At 41.5% G+C, this 16582-nt stretch overlaps 2 protein-coding genes across 4 annotated transcripts in view; one reads left to right on the forward strand and one right to left on the reverse strand.

Annotated features, from left to right (window-relative positions):
* The window catches only part of LOC104929442 (phosphoinositide 3-kinase regulatory subunit 5), a 99549-nt gene that overhangs the window by 36850 nt on the left and 46117 nt on the right, over positions 1-16582 (reverse strand). The window lies entirely within an intron of this gene.
* The window catches only part of ntn1b (netrin 1b), a 58213-nt gene that overhangs the window by 22573 nt on the left and 19058 nt on the right, over positions 1-16582 (forward strand). Inside the window, exon 3 of the mRNA XM_010743952.3 lies at positions 11577-11765. Coding sequence (XP_010742254.2) covers positions 11577-11765 — 189 coding nt within the window. The remainder of the gene's footprint in view (positions 1-11576; positions 11766-16582) is intronic.

Below are 16582 nucleotides of genomic sequence, written 5' to 3' on the forward strand. Positions count from 1 at the left end.
CTGGTAGGACGTTCCACCAACGGGGAACAACAGACGAGAAGTTTGGAGTTCAACGGTTGGGAGGTAAAGGTGGGTGCAGAACCAGAGACTACTTTATAGGCAAGCATTACTGATTTTAAATCAATACTTTTGGCTACAGGTAGACAGCAGAGGTCGAGATCTGTGCAGAGACCGAGCGGTCGTCAGTTGACAGATAGAGCGGAGTGTCATCGGCATAGTGGCGATAGTGGATAATCAGACCCAGGCTGGGTGGGCCATCAGGAGGGTGTACAGGAATCGAGTAGTGAGGTGACCACAGCCTGTATCAGGAGTTGGAGAGCATGTAGAGTCAGGTAAAACCTGATTTTTCTTACAAAATGCGAAGAAGCACGACTGTTAACTAAACCCTTGAGTGGACAGACATTGCATTAAACTTCTACTCATCTTGTTTTCTTAATCTGACAAATGGCTGAAACTGGACAAACACAGTGACACGGGAACGTGCTCAGACCTGGGTGAAGTAGAAGAAGTGAGATGGCTTTAGATAGCCTTTCATCTCGGGGGAGGATAACTCAATTCATTCGCTCAGCTTATACCTTTTCATCTCTTATCTGGTCTCGAGGCACAAAGTGCACTCTTGTGTGGTTTGGCAGCTCCTCAGAGGTGAAAGGTGAGCTGAGTGATGGCTCATTATGTTTCTCTGTGTGCTGTTATGGTAGCAGAGCAGACACAACTCCCCACGGGTGGGGGGAACAGAGGTGTTGCTGCCAAATTGGCCGTGGTGGCATCATTAGATTGATAGCATCTGTTCTAATACAACCAGACGGACGCAGCTAAACTGCTCTGTTAGCCTCTGCCCTTGATATCAATCCTGAGCTGGACAGTGATAATGGATGTTGTCAGGAAAAAAATCAATGTGATAGTTTGTGGCTACTGCCAGCCAAGAAATGCAGATAGACAGAGGTTGACATTACATTGCTCTCATGCTTGATTAATTATTGGATTCAAGCCAGACTCCTGGTGAGCCAGAGCGACACGTCCATGGGTTAACAATGGCTCAGCCCGAGTAGAGCACTGCCAAAATTTAGCCAAATCTGGCAACCATATTTGGTCCTTCAGTGCCAAAACACAACAAGCTGAGAGCAACAATAGTCAGCTACAATCAATTAGTGGAGAGACAACCAAGAAATCAATATACAACCATACAGACCAGTGGAGGACTGATGTTATTAGGTGCTATTTAAAGTACTTGGTGTTCCATATGTTCGTCTGTTGCAACCTCCGGTTTTATTTTTTGGGTTTTATGATTATTATTTGAAAAGTGGAGGTTGATTTGGTGAATATGCATGTTTTTAGCCCATTATGCTTTTTTTAAAATAAAACCAACATGCGATCAGAAAACATAGTTGGTATTGGAACCAAGTGCCAAAAAAACTGCAGTTTCTCAAACATCCACTTGAGGCTGGCTCCAGAAGTGAGTCAGTCTCCATAAGTCCCCATGTTCAAATGTCCAACTTCACAGCAGAAATAAACATGTTAACAGCCTGGTACAAAAAACAGTTTTGGTCTCTGTAGCTAATTTCCCCGTTCATGACAACTGTACTGAGGGTGAATTTTTATACAACTCACTTGTTCACATTATATTAAGGCTTAAAGTTATGCAAAACTGACAGTGTGGACGCTTTGATTGACAGGTGGGTGTCCTGTTGTACCTGTTGCTGTGAGTTAAAGCTGCTTCTTTTGAATATTTTGGACAAACAATGCTGAGTGTATTAGAATTCTTGAAATAACAGTGAGTCAGTCGAAATGATAAGCTTTTCGAGTTGAAGCCAGTTTCAGAAGCCGAAATACAAACTGCACATAATGTAGGTTATACACCGTAATTTCTTGGTCTCAAGACCACTTTTTGAAGGTCTCATCTAGGAATCAACCGCATTTTTACTCGACATTGTCTTGGTCTTGGACGAGGAGGACTTTGGATTGTATTTTAAAACCAGTCAAGACAAATACAACTACAAAAAACAGTGTCTAAAAGAAAACACACAATAGTCTGTAAATTCTTCAGTGCAGCACTTGGTTGAGATGGTTGGGACCCAAAGCGACTTGTATTAGCTACATTAGGAAGCCGTCTGGTCTTAGTCTTGACTTGATCTCAAGCCGTCAAAGTCTTGGTCTTGATACACTCTGGTCTAGGTCATGAGATAGTCTTGACTACAACACTGTTATCCTCAGGAATATGTGGGCGTCCGGTCGATGAATGCTGAGATTTCTTTGAGGTTTCTATCCGACAGCAGCTTCATGATCAGCAGACAAAAAAAGTGAACCGTTATTTGATGTTTGATGGTCGACCTCTTCCTGTCTGAGAGGCAACAGAAGAAATCTGAAATCCATCGACGGGATGACGTTAATAGAAACGTCTACAAACCCTCTGTCATCAGCGCTGTCCAGCACGGAGGCAGGTGCAGCAAAGTGAAGCCAGTATTCACGATTTTCAAACATCCTCCCAACGTCTATAATATGTATCTCATTAAAACCACATCACATAGACTAACTCCTCATGTTCCAGCTCTGCTGTTTGTCTTAGCCATGCCATCTCTTTTCTAACGTGATCAAAGACGACGCTCTTTAAATCATTCTCATATTTGCTCGCATGTTTTGATGTTTTATTTGTTTATGTGACACCGTGGCATGGGGTTGTTATTGATGAAGCGCTCCTCAGAGGTCGCTGGTGTAAACCTGAGCCGTCCTGCGCCGGAGATAGAAATCTCGTTGTAACTCCGATTCTTTTTCTTTCACTTGTTTACATTCCTCGGCCTCGAGTCAAATCATCAAACGCGGCTCCGGGAAACTTGTAAAAAAGGATTCATCATCTGGAGAGCTTGTTGCAGGAGTCCTTTGTTGTCCTAGTCCTCGTCAAAATCACAGCTGCCGCAGCGACGCGTGGTCGAGCTATTTATTGTAGGAAATGTGCATCTGCTGGAAGGAGGAGGCCTCGAAGCGGCGGAGGGTGACGGATCGCAACACTCGCTTTTTCATTTTTATGTTTCATCAGAGAAGGTTCACGAATGCCGTGTGACAGAAACGCTTGTTTTTTAAGAGTGCTGGCTTCAATAAAGACAAGCCTCTTTACAGCCGTGGCAGCTGATACCGCTTTTCCATAAAACTCAGTTTATGACAGTGATTTATTGGAGCGTCACAGCAGAAATAATTTGTTATTTGACTTCCAGCCTTCCAGTGTTTTAATGATATATTTGTGCCATCTATTTTTTTATGGATTATGATGTGATCAGCGACTCTCAGTGATGTCTTATTAATCAGAAGAAGAAACGACTTCCAGGGAGGAAAATCACTTATGTTTCTAGTTTCACGCAGAGAATTTATAATTTCATCCAAACTAGATTATATTCTCATCTTTTAGATTACAAAGCACAAATTACAGCCTGATTATTTAGTGTATAAAGGGGGCGTACACCTAGATTTATTTATTTAAAGCAATGTTGCCTCCGGTTTAATCCTGCTGTGGTAAATATGGACAGCTGTATGTTCTGTTATCATTACAATAAACTAACAAGTTGACAACTTTGCTAACAGCCAAACATCAACAGGGACAACAACAACAGACACAGCAGCAGCTAATATCACTGACTAGTCCAGCAGCAGTCAGCCCAGCTCGGCGTCTGTCTTTCAGCCTTTTATTTCACCAAGCTCTCACCAACCACTAAAAGTCAGTCCCACATTTACTCTTGTCCGGCGGCTTCTAGCTCCTTTTCTCTTCAAGGCTTCCTCCGTCAATGTCCTCTTCATTCTTTTCACCTCTACCATTATGTCCATAGAAGCTGCTGAGCCTAGTTACATTGCCTGCTTGCTCAGCTCCTGTTCTGGCATGACACTGACTACCACCTCCTCTTCCCAGTGGTCCAAAACACTTGTGGCACAAACACTAACACTCCCCCGGTGCTGTGAGTTCACAGTCTGGTCTAACAAACTGAGCTAACAGCAGCTACAGCTGTCAGCAGTTTATTTCACTGTCCATCAGTAAAACTCTGTAAATCACAGAGAGTTGAGGCGGAGCAGTCGGAGGACATCAGAGGGAAAACCAGAAAACATTTTCTCCATAAAATATGATCCAGTTTCACCAGAATCAGTGAAATAGTTGGTGCTGTGTGACTTAGTGCCGTAAAGCGTTACGTACTTCTCGTGGGTGATCGTACCCGGAGCACAAAGTTACGAACGACAAATGACAGAGACACCGTTCACCTGATTACAAGTCAGTGTGACATCAACAGGATTTAAAATCTGTTAGTTTATGAGAGAAAAGTTGAACAATGTTGACCCGAGTTCGACTCCAGCCTGTGGTCCTTTGCTTACGTGTCGTCCCCTCGGGGCACCGTAAAGACGAACTCATGGTGGTCGTTTTTGTGTCGCCACGAAGGTGACGTATGTCCGGGAAGGTTTATCTCCGGCAACCGAAACTGATGTCAGACAACAACTGACAGCAGCTTTTAAGTCTTATCATATAATTACCAGCTGAGGTATTACACACTGCCTTCCAGTGATGTGACTACCACCAAGATAAAGTGAGAAAGCTCCGTTATTATAGTGAGTGTAGTGTGTGTGTGGGCTGTAAGAGTGTTTTCCAGTCCTGTATTTAAAATATTCACACTATAATTTGTGGTTTGAATTTTTAATAGGGCCAGAAAAACACTTGTGTGACACTTCTACATCACCCACGTATACAATCCAGGTGTTACACAAGCATTGCATAATCTTTATGCGCTTTGAAGTGAGTCCATTGAATCAAGTACACTCCTTAAAGAAACACGTGATGCCGTCTAACCCATGGAGACATTCAAAACAAGTACAGTGTGTCTGAAATATCCAACCACTAAACCAACTGTTGTCATGAAAATATGGCTCCGTAATCCGTTAAGGGCCAAGTGTTGTCTTTTCCTCAGATCACAGGGCTTGAGATGAACCCTGTTTGATGATATGACTGACTGTACGGGGATTATACACAGTGAGGGAGTAATTGATCCTGAATAAACAACAATTGTGCTGGAATTCCATCTTTCCCCGTCTCTGAAGAAACGCAGCATTCTTCAGTCGCTCGCTCTCAAAGCGTTGTATGGTTAAACATCTGACACCTGTTGACAGGGTCGCTACGTTTCTGCTGAACACCATCCATAGCTAAAATTGATTTTCATGTACAGACATTTGATTTATTTATGAAGTGCTGCTCTCCTCAGCAGAAAACAAAACTGTGGGATACGTAACTTTTATCCAACATGCATACATTTAAAACTGCCTGGACTAGTTAATAAGCGGGAAGAGAAGTCTAAATAGTTAAAAGTGTATTGGATCAGTGGTTGAAACAACTAATAGCTAGCATAGCTAAAAATAATGACTACTGGTTAGCTAAATGTATCGGCTAATAGTTGGCATAGCTAAAACTAACAGCTAATAGTTGATGTAGCTAAATGTAGCCGTTAATAGTTGGCAGAGCTAAAAGTAGCCGCTAATAGCTGGCATAGCTAAAACTAACAGCTAATAGTTGATGTAGCTTAAAGTTACGGCTAATAGTTGATGTAGCTAAATGTATCGGCTAATAGTTGGCATAGCTAAAAGTAGCCGCTAATAGCTGGCATAGCTAAAAGTAGCCACTAATAGTTGGGAGAGCTACAAGTAACTGCTAATAGGTGACATAGCTAAGAGTAACCTCTAATACCTGGGAGAGTTAAAACTAGCGGCTAGTAGTTGGCATAGCTAAAAGTAACCATTAATAGCTGATATAGTTAAAAGTAATGGCTAATAGCTGGTTCGTTAAAAGTAACGGCTAATAGCTGGCAGAGCTAAAAGTAGCCGCTAATAGTTGGCATTGCTAAAACTAACAGCTAATAGTTGATGTAGCTAAATGTATCGGCTAATAGTTGGCATAGCTAAAAGTAGCCGCTAATAGCTGGCATAGCTAAAAGTAGCCACTAATAGTTGGGAGAGCTACAAGTAACTGCTAATAGGTGACATAGCTAAGAGTAACCTCTAATACCTGGGAGAGTTAAAACTAGCGGCTAGTAGTTGGCATAGCTAAAAGTAACCGTTAATAGCTGATATAGGTAAAAGTAATGGCTAATAGCTGGCTCGTTAAAAGTAACGGCTAATAGCTGGGAGAGCTAAAACTAGCGGCTAGTAGTTGGCATAGCTAAAAGTAACAGCTAATAGTTGATGTAGCTTAAAGTTACGGCTAATAGTTGATGTAGCTAAATGTAGCCACTAATAGTTGGCAGAGCTAAAAGTAGCCGCTAATAGTTGGCACTGCTAAAACTAACAGCTAATAGTTGATGTAGCTAAATGTATCGGCTAATAGTTGGCATAGCTAAAAGTAGCCGCTAATAGTTGGGAGAGCTACAAGTAACCGCTAATAGGTGACATAGTTAAGACTAACCTCCTATACCTGGGAGAGTTAAAACTAGCGGCTAGTAGTTGGCATAGCTAAAAGTAACAGCTAATAGCTGGGAGAGCTAAAACTAGTGGCTAGTAGTTGGCATAGCTAAAAGTAACCGTTAATAGCTGGAAGAGCTAAAACTAGCGGCTAGTAGTTGACATAGCTAAAAGTAGCCGCTAATAGCTGGGAGACCTACAAGTAACCGTTAATAGCTGATATTGTTAAAAGTAATGGCTAATAGCTGGGAGAGCTAAAACTAGCGGCTAATAGTTGACATAGCTAAAAGTGACTGCTATTAGGTGACATAGCTAAGAGTAATGGCTAGTAGTTGACATAGCTAAAAGTAGCCGCTAATAGCTGGGAGAGCTAAAACTGACGACTAATAAGTGGCAGAGCTAAAAGTAATAGCTGAAACAAGCGGCTAATAGTTGACGCAGCTTTCATCTTTCTCCGTCTCTGAAGAAATGTTGCATTCTTCAGATCAAACCAGGCCACCACTCTCAAACATTGTATGTTTAAACATCTGACACCTGTTGACAGGGTCGGTACGTTTCTGCTGAATTCCTCACACCATCCATAACTGAGTTTCATTTTCATGCACAGACGTTTGATTGTTTTCTAAAGTGCTGCTCTCCTCTGCAGACGGAGCGAAAAACCGCCTCCACCGAGCTGTGGGATGCGTAATTTTCATCCAATATGCACACCCACCACGAGCGCTTCCTTCGCTAAGCCTGATGGATGGCACTTGAACATAAATAGATTGGAATAGCATAGCTCTAAGTAGGTACTTGAAACCAAATGAAAGCAGACACCAGAAAAGACTCCTCTGGATGTCCAGCGCAGAATCACAGAAAGCAGCTAATTTGCAGTAACCACTCACTTTGTATGTGGAATTTCATGAATAAAATTACAATATATGTATTTTCTGTTTTTCTTTTGCTCACAAGCACTCATTGCTATTTTCGCAGTACTTATCAGACACATTTCTTAGGTTTTATTTCATTCTCAAACTAGAAACAGCAACAAAAATATTGTAGAATACGTTGTGTGCTTTAAAATATATTGGAGTTTAAATTCAACGTACATGTTATTATATTTTATATTCAAACTCAATGCTTAGTGTTAGTTTCTATTATATACAACATATAATCAGCATTTGTTATCAAAGTAACAGCTGGCATAGCTAAAAGGAGCTGCTAATAGCTGACAAAGTTAAAAGTAACGGCTAATAGCTGGCTATTAAAAGTAACAGCTAATAGTTGACACAGCTAAAAGTAACAGCTAATAGTTGACATAGCTAAAAGTAACAGCTAATAGTTGACATAGCTAAAAGTAATGGCTAATAGTTGACATAGCTAGAAGTAACGGCTAATAGTTGACATAGCTAAAAGTAACAGCTAATAGTTGACCTAGCTAAAAGTAACAGCTAATAGTTGACATAGCTAGAAGTAACGGCTAATAGCTGGCTAATAAAAGTAACGGCTAATAGCTAGCTAGTTAAAAGTAACGGCTAATAGCTGGCTAATTAAACGTAACGGCTAATAGCTGGCTAGTTAAAAGCAACAGCTAATAGTTGACATAGCTAGAAGTAACAGCTAATACCTGGCTATTAAAAGTAATGGCTAATAGCTGGCTAGTTAAAAGCAACAGCTAATAGTTGACATAGCTAGAAGTAACGGCTAATAGCTGGCTAATAAAAGTAACGGCTAATAGCTGGCTAATTAAACGTAACGGCTAATAGCTGGCTAGTTAAAAGTAATGGCTAATAGTTGACATAGCTAGAAGTAACAGCTAATAGCTGGCTATTAAAAGTAACGGCTAATAGCTGGCTAGTTAAAAGCAACAGCTAATAGTTGACATAGCTAGAAGTAACAGTTAATAGCTGGCTATTAAAAGTAACGGCTAATAGCTGGCTATTAAAAGTAACGGCTAATAGTTGACATAGCTAGAAGTAACGGCTAATAGCTGGCTAATAAAAGTAACGGCTAATAGCTGGCTATTAAAAGTAACGGCTAATAGTTGACATAGCTAGACGTAACAGTTAATAGCTGGCTATTAAAAGTAACGGCTAATAGCTGGCTAATTAAAAGTAACGGCTAATAGTTGACATAGCTAAGATTAGCAGCTAATAGCTGGCATCGCTAAAAGTCATCACTGTTAGCTGGCATAGCTGAAACTAATAGATAAAAGCAGCCATGGTTGCAGCCAAGTTGGACATTTTAACATGGGGACTTATGGAGCCAGCTTCGAGTGGACATTTGAGAAACTGCAGGTTGCTGCTTGGTTGAAACATCTAGCTAGAAGAGAAACAGTCACCTGTCCGCTGACTTTATTTGGTGCATGCACTTGGAGCTTGTTGCTCTAAACACGTCTTATCAGCGCTCGAGCGGTGACTGTGTTAGCAGAGCGGGGATGTGTGGATGAGATAGCACAGTGCTCATTAAAAGAGCCCGAGGACAGCTGCGGAGATAACGCTTATTAGTGTCATGACGCTTTCTCACACACGGGCTGGATAAAGAACATTTTTACCTTCTGAGAGAGACCGATCATTGAAGTGACGGCTGCGGCGTTACAATAAACACATCTGAATATTTGGGAAGATTAAAGTACAGTACCAGCAGTTTCCTACTCATGCGTTTCCCCGCCTCACACTTCTTCCCTGAAGTGGAGATAACATCTGGGATAAGAGTGCAGTAAAGAGTGAGAGGGTAGTGTGTTTGGAGTGCCTTAAAGCTTCGTGGTCCATCCCTGGGGAGGGAAGTGAGGCGAGATAAGCCCTGTGACAGCTGCCAAACACCTCTGTGTGTGTGAGCGTCTGGGCCCCCCATTCAGAACGAGTGTGTCTGAATCCAACCACCTGCCAGCAGCTCCGGTCCTCTGACGAGCAGGTGTGAGCTTGGTGTTGTACGTGATTCAGCCCTGCTGATGGAGGCCGGAGCATGTGTGACATTGCTTATCGTCGGCATCTCCCTGTAATAACATTAAGACTTGGCACACCGATGGAGAGATTACCGAAATGCGAGGAGGTGTGTGTGTGTGTAGTTCACATTGTACAATAGTAACATAGCACCAGCATAGTTACATGATAGTATAATAAGGATCAAAAGGGAAAAGCATGAAAATAGAAAAGCAAAAATAAAACTTAGATGTGACAGACTTTGTAATCTTACATATAAATAAAGTTCTAGTTATAACTGTTGTGACAGGTTATTGGTTGAAAATATCTAAATATAGACATTTTTTTATTAGTAATTAACTTAAAAGACTGAAGATAATTATCAACTTTAATCAAAAATAGCTTAAATGATGGTGATGAATCTTAAAATCTACATTTATGGATGTGAAATTTCCCTAATAAAATATAGAGGTTGACAATAATACATAGTTTTTCTTTGTATTCAAAATGAGAATGTTTTTTCCCCTCTATGCTGATTTTCTTTTTTGTTTAACACAGTATTTTGTGTATGTTATGTAGTATTTTTAAATGTAATTATCTGATTTTATTTGTGACACAGAATTTAAAAAGGAACAAGCCAGGCGTTATGCCAATCAATATCTATAAAGATAGCATAGGGAGGGGGTGATGTTATGAATGGTACACAGAAAAAGTGACGCAATGCAAGTTTTCTGTATTCAGTAAATAAGTAAGTGTGAAAAATGACAAATCATATTAATAAATTATAGTAGAATACATGAATGAAACTGGAAATATACACCATTACGCTGATATTTGTGTTTTTTCACAGCACTAGTAAGCTTAACAACTGCTATCAGATAGACAACACAACTGTCAAAGTATTTCTGAATCAACCAACCGAAGGCTGATGATGTAAATAAACTCAATCACTAACCTTTAGTTTAATTTATTTAGCTTAATAAGGCTTCCTGTGAGACAGTGTTACAAAAAAACATTATATTTGCAGTTTTATTGTGAAATACCACTCTCAGAAATATGGACAGCTGACAGCTTAGCCCCGGCTAACAAACTGAGCTAACGTTACCTAACAGCAGCTACATCAAAATGCTACACTTTAAAAACTAGTTTAGTAGAAAAGTTACAGAACGTTACTTTACCGTTAGTTAAAGGTTCATTTAGAGTTAGCTGACATGGCTTTCTAGCGAACAGGAGCTAGCTAACAGTGCTAATAACTAGCTTCTCACTTTAATTGCGGAACAATAATCCAAGATCACGACCCAGCCTCGTTAACCGGCTAGTTAATAAAGCTAATTAACAGAAAGGTGTGATTAATGTGTTTTTTTTTTCTTGTACTGCTTAATTTAAACAGATTTGACGCTAGCTAACAGGAGCTAGCTGACAATGCTAATACTGCGGTCTAGCTTTGATGCTAACAACCCAGCCCAGCAAGTTAGCCGGCTAATTAGAAAAAGCTAATTAAGAAAAAGGGGTAATTAACGTGTTTGTTTATATAATTTCAGCAGCTTTGACACTTTTTGACTGTTGCTAACAAGAGCTAACAGGCTAAGTTGTTGAACTCGCTAACCTTTTGTCATAAAAACGAACTCTCATTTTAAAGAGACGAACATATTGAAGTAATAAGATGAGTTTTAATACTTTCCGCAATGATTCATAAGTTATTGGATATTTATTTATCTCATGTGTTTTTTGTTATTGATTTAATATTAAACACTTCTTTCTTTTGGAGTTGTTCATAAAAAAAAAAAGGAAAGTGCACGAGAAAGTGCGTGAGAAATATGAACTCCGGGGTCGATGTTAACGAGAGAAACCAAAAAAAAAGACAATAAATCAGCTGCCTCTCAGATGTGTGGGAGAGCGGAAGAAAGTTTTCCTGCCTGACATCACCAGAGTTCAGAGGCTAAACTCACGAGCAGGTGGCCAAGCAGAAAAAGAGAGAGAGGCTCCATTATTCTCAGACCATCTGTTACGATAACCTGTTTGTAGGTGAAGTGACTGTTTTTGGCTGCAAGTGCAAATTGATAACAAGCTCCAAAATGTCAGGAGCTTAGAAAAACAGCAGCTTGATGACACTGCGTTTAGTTTCATGAGTCAAAGAGTTTGGAGACGTGTAACCATGGAGGGAAAACACGAGTTTCCACATGACAACAGCTCCTCATGGGAGCTGATCTGCTAAATGTCAAGGCAGAGTTTCACTGTGTCTCTCTCTCTCTTTGTCCACAGCCTGCCACTGTAACCTTCATGCCCGCCGCTGTCGTTTCAACATGGAGCTGTACAAGCTGTCCGGACGGAGGAGCGGCGGCGTCTGTCTCAACTGTCGCCACAACACGGCCGGGCGCCATTGTCACTACTGCAAGGAGGGCTACTACAGAGACATGACCAAGTCCATCTCTCACCGGAGAGCTTGTAAAGGTAACGGGTGACAAAACATTGGATGTTTTGACTGAGTCAAGGCTGGCTCCAGAAGTGTCTCCATAAGTCCCCATGTTCAAATGTCCAACTTCACAGCAGAAATAAACATGTTTACAGCCTGGTACAAAAAACAGTTTTGGTCTCTAGAGCTAATTTCCCCGTTCATGACAACTGTACTGAGGGTGAATTTATATACAACTCACCTGTTCACATTATATTAAGGCTTAAAGTTATGCAGGATTAAGAGCGTGGACGCTTTGATTGACAGGTGGGTGTTGTTACAGATGGCTTGTTTGAGCAACCAAGCGTCATTCAGCCCGCCTCAGGTCGGTAGAGTCCTGTCACAAATACTACGTCCATATTTTATACTGTCTATGGTTTTAACATTATCTGCACACAGTCATAACTAACAAAATAAAGTATATGGTCGAGGTAATGTTATATACACATGGTTTACACGAATGGTCCATTTCGAGTGGTGTAAAGTAACTAAATAAACATCTGCTACAGTTTCTAGTTTCATTTCATATTTTGCATTGAAAATACAATATAATCATTATTAAAAGGAGTTTTTTGGTTGCCAATCATTACAAAAACAAACCGTATGAACTATCAACAGCAAAGATTAGTGAAAAGTTCCATAGCAGAACGTATTTTGTCTTTCGACCCTTCAGATTTATGTTGCGATCACTGACATCCACAGGTTTACAGCACCCACCTGTCAATCAAAGCGCCCACGCTCTTAATCCTGCATAATTTTAAGCCTTAATATAATCTGAACAGGTGAGTTGTATATAAATTCACCCTCAGTACAGTTGTCATGAACGGGGAAATTAGCTACAGAGACCAAAACTGTTTTTTGTACCAGGCTGTAAACATGTTTATTTCTGAGACTGACTCACTTCTGGAGCCAGCCTCAAGTGGACGTTTGAGGAACTGACATCAGCTACAGTGGTAAAAAGCTACTTGCACATCAGTATTATCAATCTAATAATGTGATATATAACACACTTCCTGCAAAACAATACTTTATTTTCGATAATTTAAGTACTTTTACCTCGAATACAGAACTCTAACTTGGAAAGGAGTTTTTAGTTTTTGTCTTCCACCGCTGTGTGTTTCACACTTCAGGCATTGAAGGAATTCTTTAAAAAAAAGCTGTCTTGGTGTCTGTGCACTGACCCGTGCAGCTCCAGAGCTATTCGGGGGTCCCCGACAAGACAAAACATAACAAACAGAACCGAGGTGTTGAGGTGATCCGCCCAACAGAGCGATGGAAACAACTCGCTAATCGTCCTCACACAGGTGTGCGTGGAGGACAAAAGCTGAGCTCCTTCTGTCTTCGAAAGCTCCGAGGCTCTGAGCAAACAAACCGCTGTTACTCATCTACAAAATATCCCGTAGATGCGCATGTATGAGGTGACTGAGGAACTCTTCAAACGTCACAGAATTTTTAAAGGAAATTGGACGCTATTGTGCATTCGCATCACTATTTCTTACCACATGCTAATGATGAATGAGTGACTTTGGGCAGACGCACATATTGCGGTCTTGAGCAACGTCCACCGCTGAGCTATGATTGGCTGGTGACAGGGTCTCGGGATGCCTATCCTCCGGTGCCCCTATCCTCGGTGTACCGCTGGCTGTTTAAACACAGGCAACGGCAACTTGATATTTCCTACTTGCATGCCACAACAGTCCTCCTAACCTCCACCTCTTAATTCACTCTGACTCGTTCATGAAGTTGCATGAAGCAAGAGCAAAAAAGAAAAAAAAGGGGACCCACGAAGGCGTCGTCGTATCTGAGACTGTCAGAGATCGCTCTCAAACAGAACGCTGGGATTGATTTACTGCATGTGGCGGGTGTTGTGCTGAACACAAGCTTGATAAATCATCTGCACTTAGCTGTACAAGACAAATAGTTCTTGCAGCTGCACTGCCAGCTTAAACATTTTCACAAGTTTGTTGAGGTTCAGAAGGACGGAGCTGGGTGCAGGTTAGGTTCAGTGAAAAAGTGCCATGAAGCATTACGAACTTCTCACGGCTAGAGTTTAAAATCTGTTCAAAATCAGTTTAAGGTAGAAAAGTTACAGGATGTTCCTCAAAGAACGACACAACAACCCTGTGAAAAACATGATAGACTTCCCCTGTGGTAGCTCTAGCAACAATGCTAATACCGTCTTCTCACTTTGATGCTAAATCACAACCGAGCCTAGCTAGTTAGCTAGCTATGAATGCTAATGAAGAGAAAGGTGTAATTAATGTGTTTGATTTAAGCTTGTTGTTGCTAATACTGTCTTCCCACTTTGATGCAAAATAAGAATCCAATCTCACAACCTAGCCTAGCTAGTTAGCTGGCTAGTTTGTAAAGCTAATGTATTTTAACACTTCTTTTTGCTCTAGCTAACAGAAGCTAGCTAAAAATGCTAATAGCCTAGCTAGTTAGCTGGCTATGAATGCTAATTAAGAGAAAATTGTAATTAATATGTTTGTGTACTGTTTGATTTAAGCTTGTTGTTGCTTTAGCTAACAATGCTAATACTGTCTTCTCACTTTAATGCTAAATAAGAATCCAATCTCACAACCTAGCCTAGCTAGTTAGCTGGCTAGTTTGTAAAGCTAATCAAGAAAGACGTGTTACTAATGTATTTTAACACTTCTTTTTGCTCTAGCTAACAGAAGCTAGCTAAAAATGCTAATAGCCTAGCTAGTTAGCTGGCTATGAATGCTAATTAAGAGAAAACACAGGTTTACACCAATGGTCCATTTCGAGTGGTGTAAAGTAACTACTAAAAACATCTGCTACAGCTTCTAGTTTGATTTCATATTTTGCATTAAAAATACAATATAATCATTATTAAAAGGAGTTTTTTGGTTGCCAATCATTACAAAAACAAACCGTATGAACTATCAACAGCAAAGATTAGTGAAACTTTGTATTTTGTCTTTTGACCCCTCAGATTTATGTTGCGATCACTGACACCCACAGGTTTACAGCACCCACCTGTCAATCAAAGCGCCCACACTCTTAATCTGCATAACTTTAAGCCTTAATATATGTGAACAGGTGAGTTGTATTAAATTCACCCTCAGTACAGTTGTCATGAACGGGGAATTAGCTACAAAGACCAAACTGTTTTTTGTACCAGGCTGTAAACTAGTTTAAGTTGATTTCTTGCTAGAACTGACTCACTTCTGGAGCCAGCCTCAAGTGGACTTTGAGGAACTGACATCAGCTACAGTGGTAAAAAGCTACTTGCATCAGTATTATCAATCTAATATGTGACTATTAACCCACTCTGCAAAACAACACACTTTATTTTCGTATTTAAGTCTTTTACCTCGAATACAGAACTCACTTGGAAAGGAGTTTTTAGTTTAGTTTTGTCTTCACCGCTGTGTGTTTCACACTTCAGGCATTGAGGAATTCTTTAAAAAAAGCTGTCTTGGTGTCTGTGCACTGACCCGTGCAGCTCCAGAGCTATTCGGGGGTCCCCGACAAGACCCAACATAAACAAACAGAACCGAGGTGTTGAGGTGATCCGCCCAACAGAGCGGTGGAAACAACTCGCTAATCGTCCTCACACAGTGTGCGTGGAGGACAAAAGCTGAGCTCCTTCTGTCTTCGAAAGCTCCGCGGGCTCTGAGCAAACCAACCGCTGTTACTCATCTGCAAAATATCCCGTAGATGCGCATGTATGAGGTGACTGAGGAACTCTTCAAACGTCACAGAATTTTTAAAGGAAATTGGACGCTATTGTGCATTCGCATCACTATTTCTTACCACATGCTATGATGAATGAGTGACTTTGGGCAGACGCCACATATTGCGGTCTTGAGCACACGTCCACCGCTGAGCTATGATTTGGCTGGTGACAGGGTCTCGGATGCCTATCCTCCGGTGCCCCTATCCTCGGTGTACCGCTGGCTGTTTTAACACAGGCAACAGCAACTTGATATTTCCTACTTGCATGCCCACAGTCCTCCTAACCTCCACCTCTTAATTCACTCTGCTCGTTCATGAAGTTGCATGAAGCAAGAGCAAAAGAGGAAAAAAAGGGGACCCGCGAAGGCGTCGTCGTATCTGAGACTGTCAGAGATCGCTCTCAAACAGAAAAGCTGGATTGATTTACTGCATGTGGCGGGTGTTGGCTGAACACAAGCTTGATAATCATCTGCACTTAGCTGTACAAGAAAATAGTTCTTGCAGCTGCACTGCCAGCTTAACATTTTCACAAGTTTGTTGAGGTTCAGAAAGCGGAGCTGGGTGCAGGTTGGTTCAGTGAAAAAGTGCCATAAAGCATTACGAACTTCTCACGCTAGAGTTAAAATCTGTTCAAAATCAGTAAAGTTACAGGATGTTCCTCAAAGAACGACACAACAACCCTGTGATTAACATGATAGACTTCCCCTGTGTTAGCTCTAGCTAACAGAAGCTAGCCAACAATGCTAATACTGTCTTCTCACTTTGATGCTAAATCACAACCGAGCCTAGCTAGTTAGCTGGCTATGAATGCTAATGAAGAGAAAGGCAGACATCCCAAGTTCCAAAAAATCATTTCCGGGAGACGGGGGAGAGACGGTGGACGGGGACCGGGGGGGGGGGGGGGGGGGGGGGGGGACGGGGGGGGGGGGGGGGCTGGGGGGGGGGGGGGGGGGGGGGGGGGGGACGGACGGCGGACGCGACGGGGGGGGGGGGGGGGGGGGGGGTGGTGTGGAGTCCCTCCCACAACGAAAGCTATTGGTGTTTTTGCCTGACCAACACCAATCGGCGCGCTCTCTCTGCGCACAGTCGCCCGCACTCGCATTTTTTTTTT

The sequence above is a fragment of the Larimichthys crocea genome, chromosome XII (genome assembly GCF_000972845.2).
Source record: "Larimichthys crocea isolate SSNF chromosome XII, L_crocea_2.0, whole genome shotgun sequence".
Taxonomy (NCBI): Eukaryota; Metazoa; Chordata; class Actinopteri; family Sciaenidae; genus Larimichthys; species Larimichthys crocea.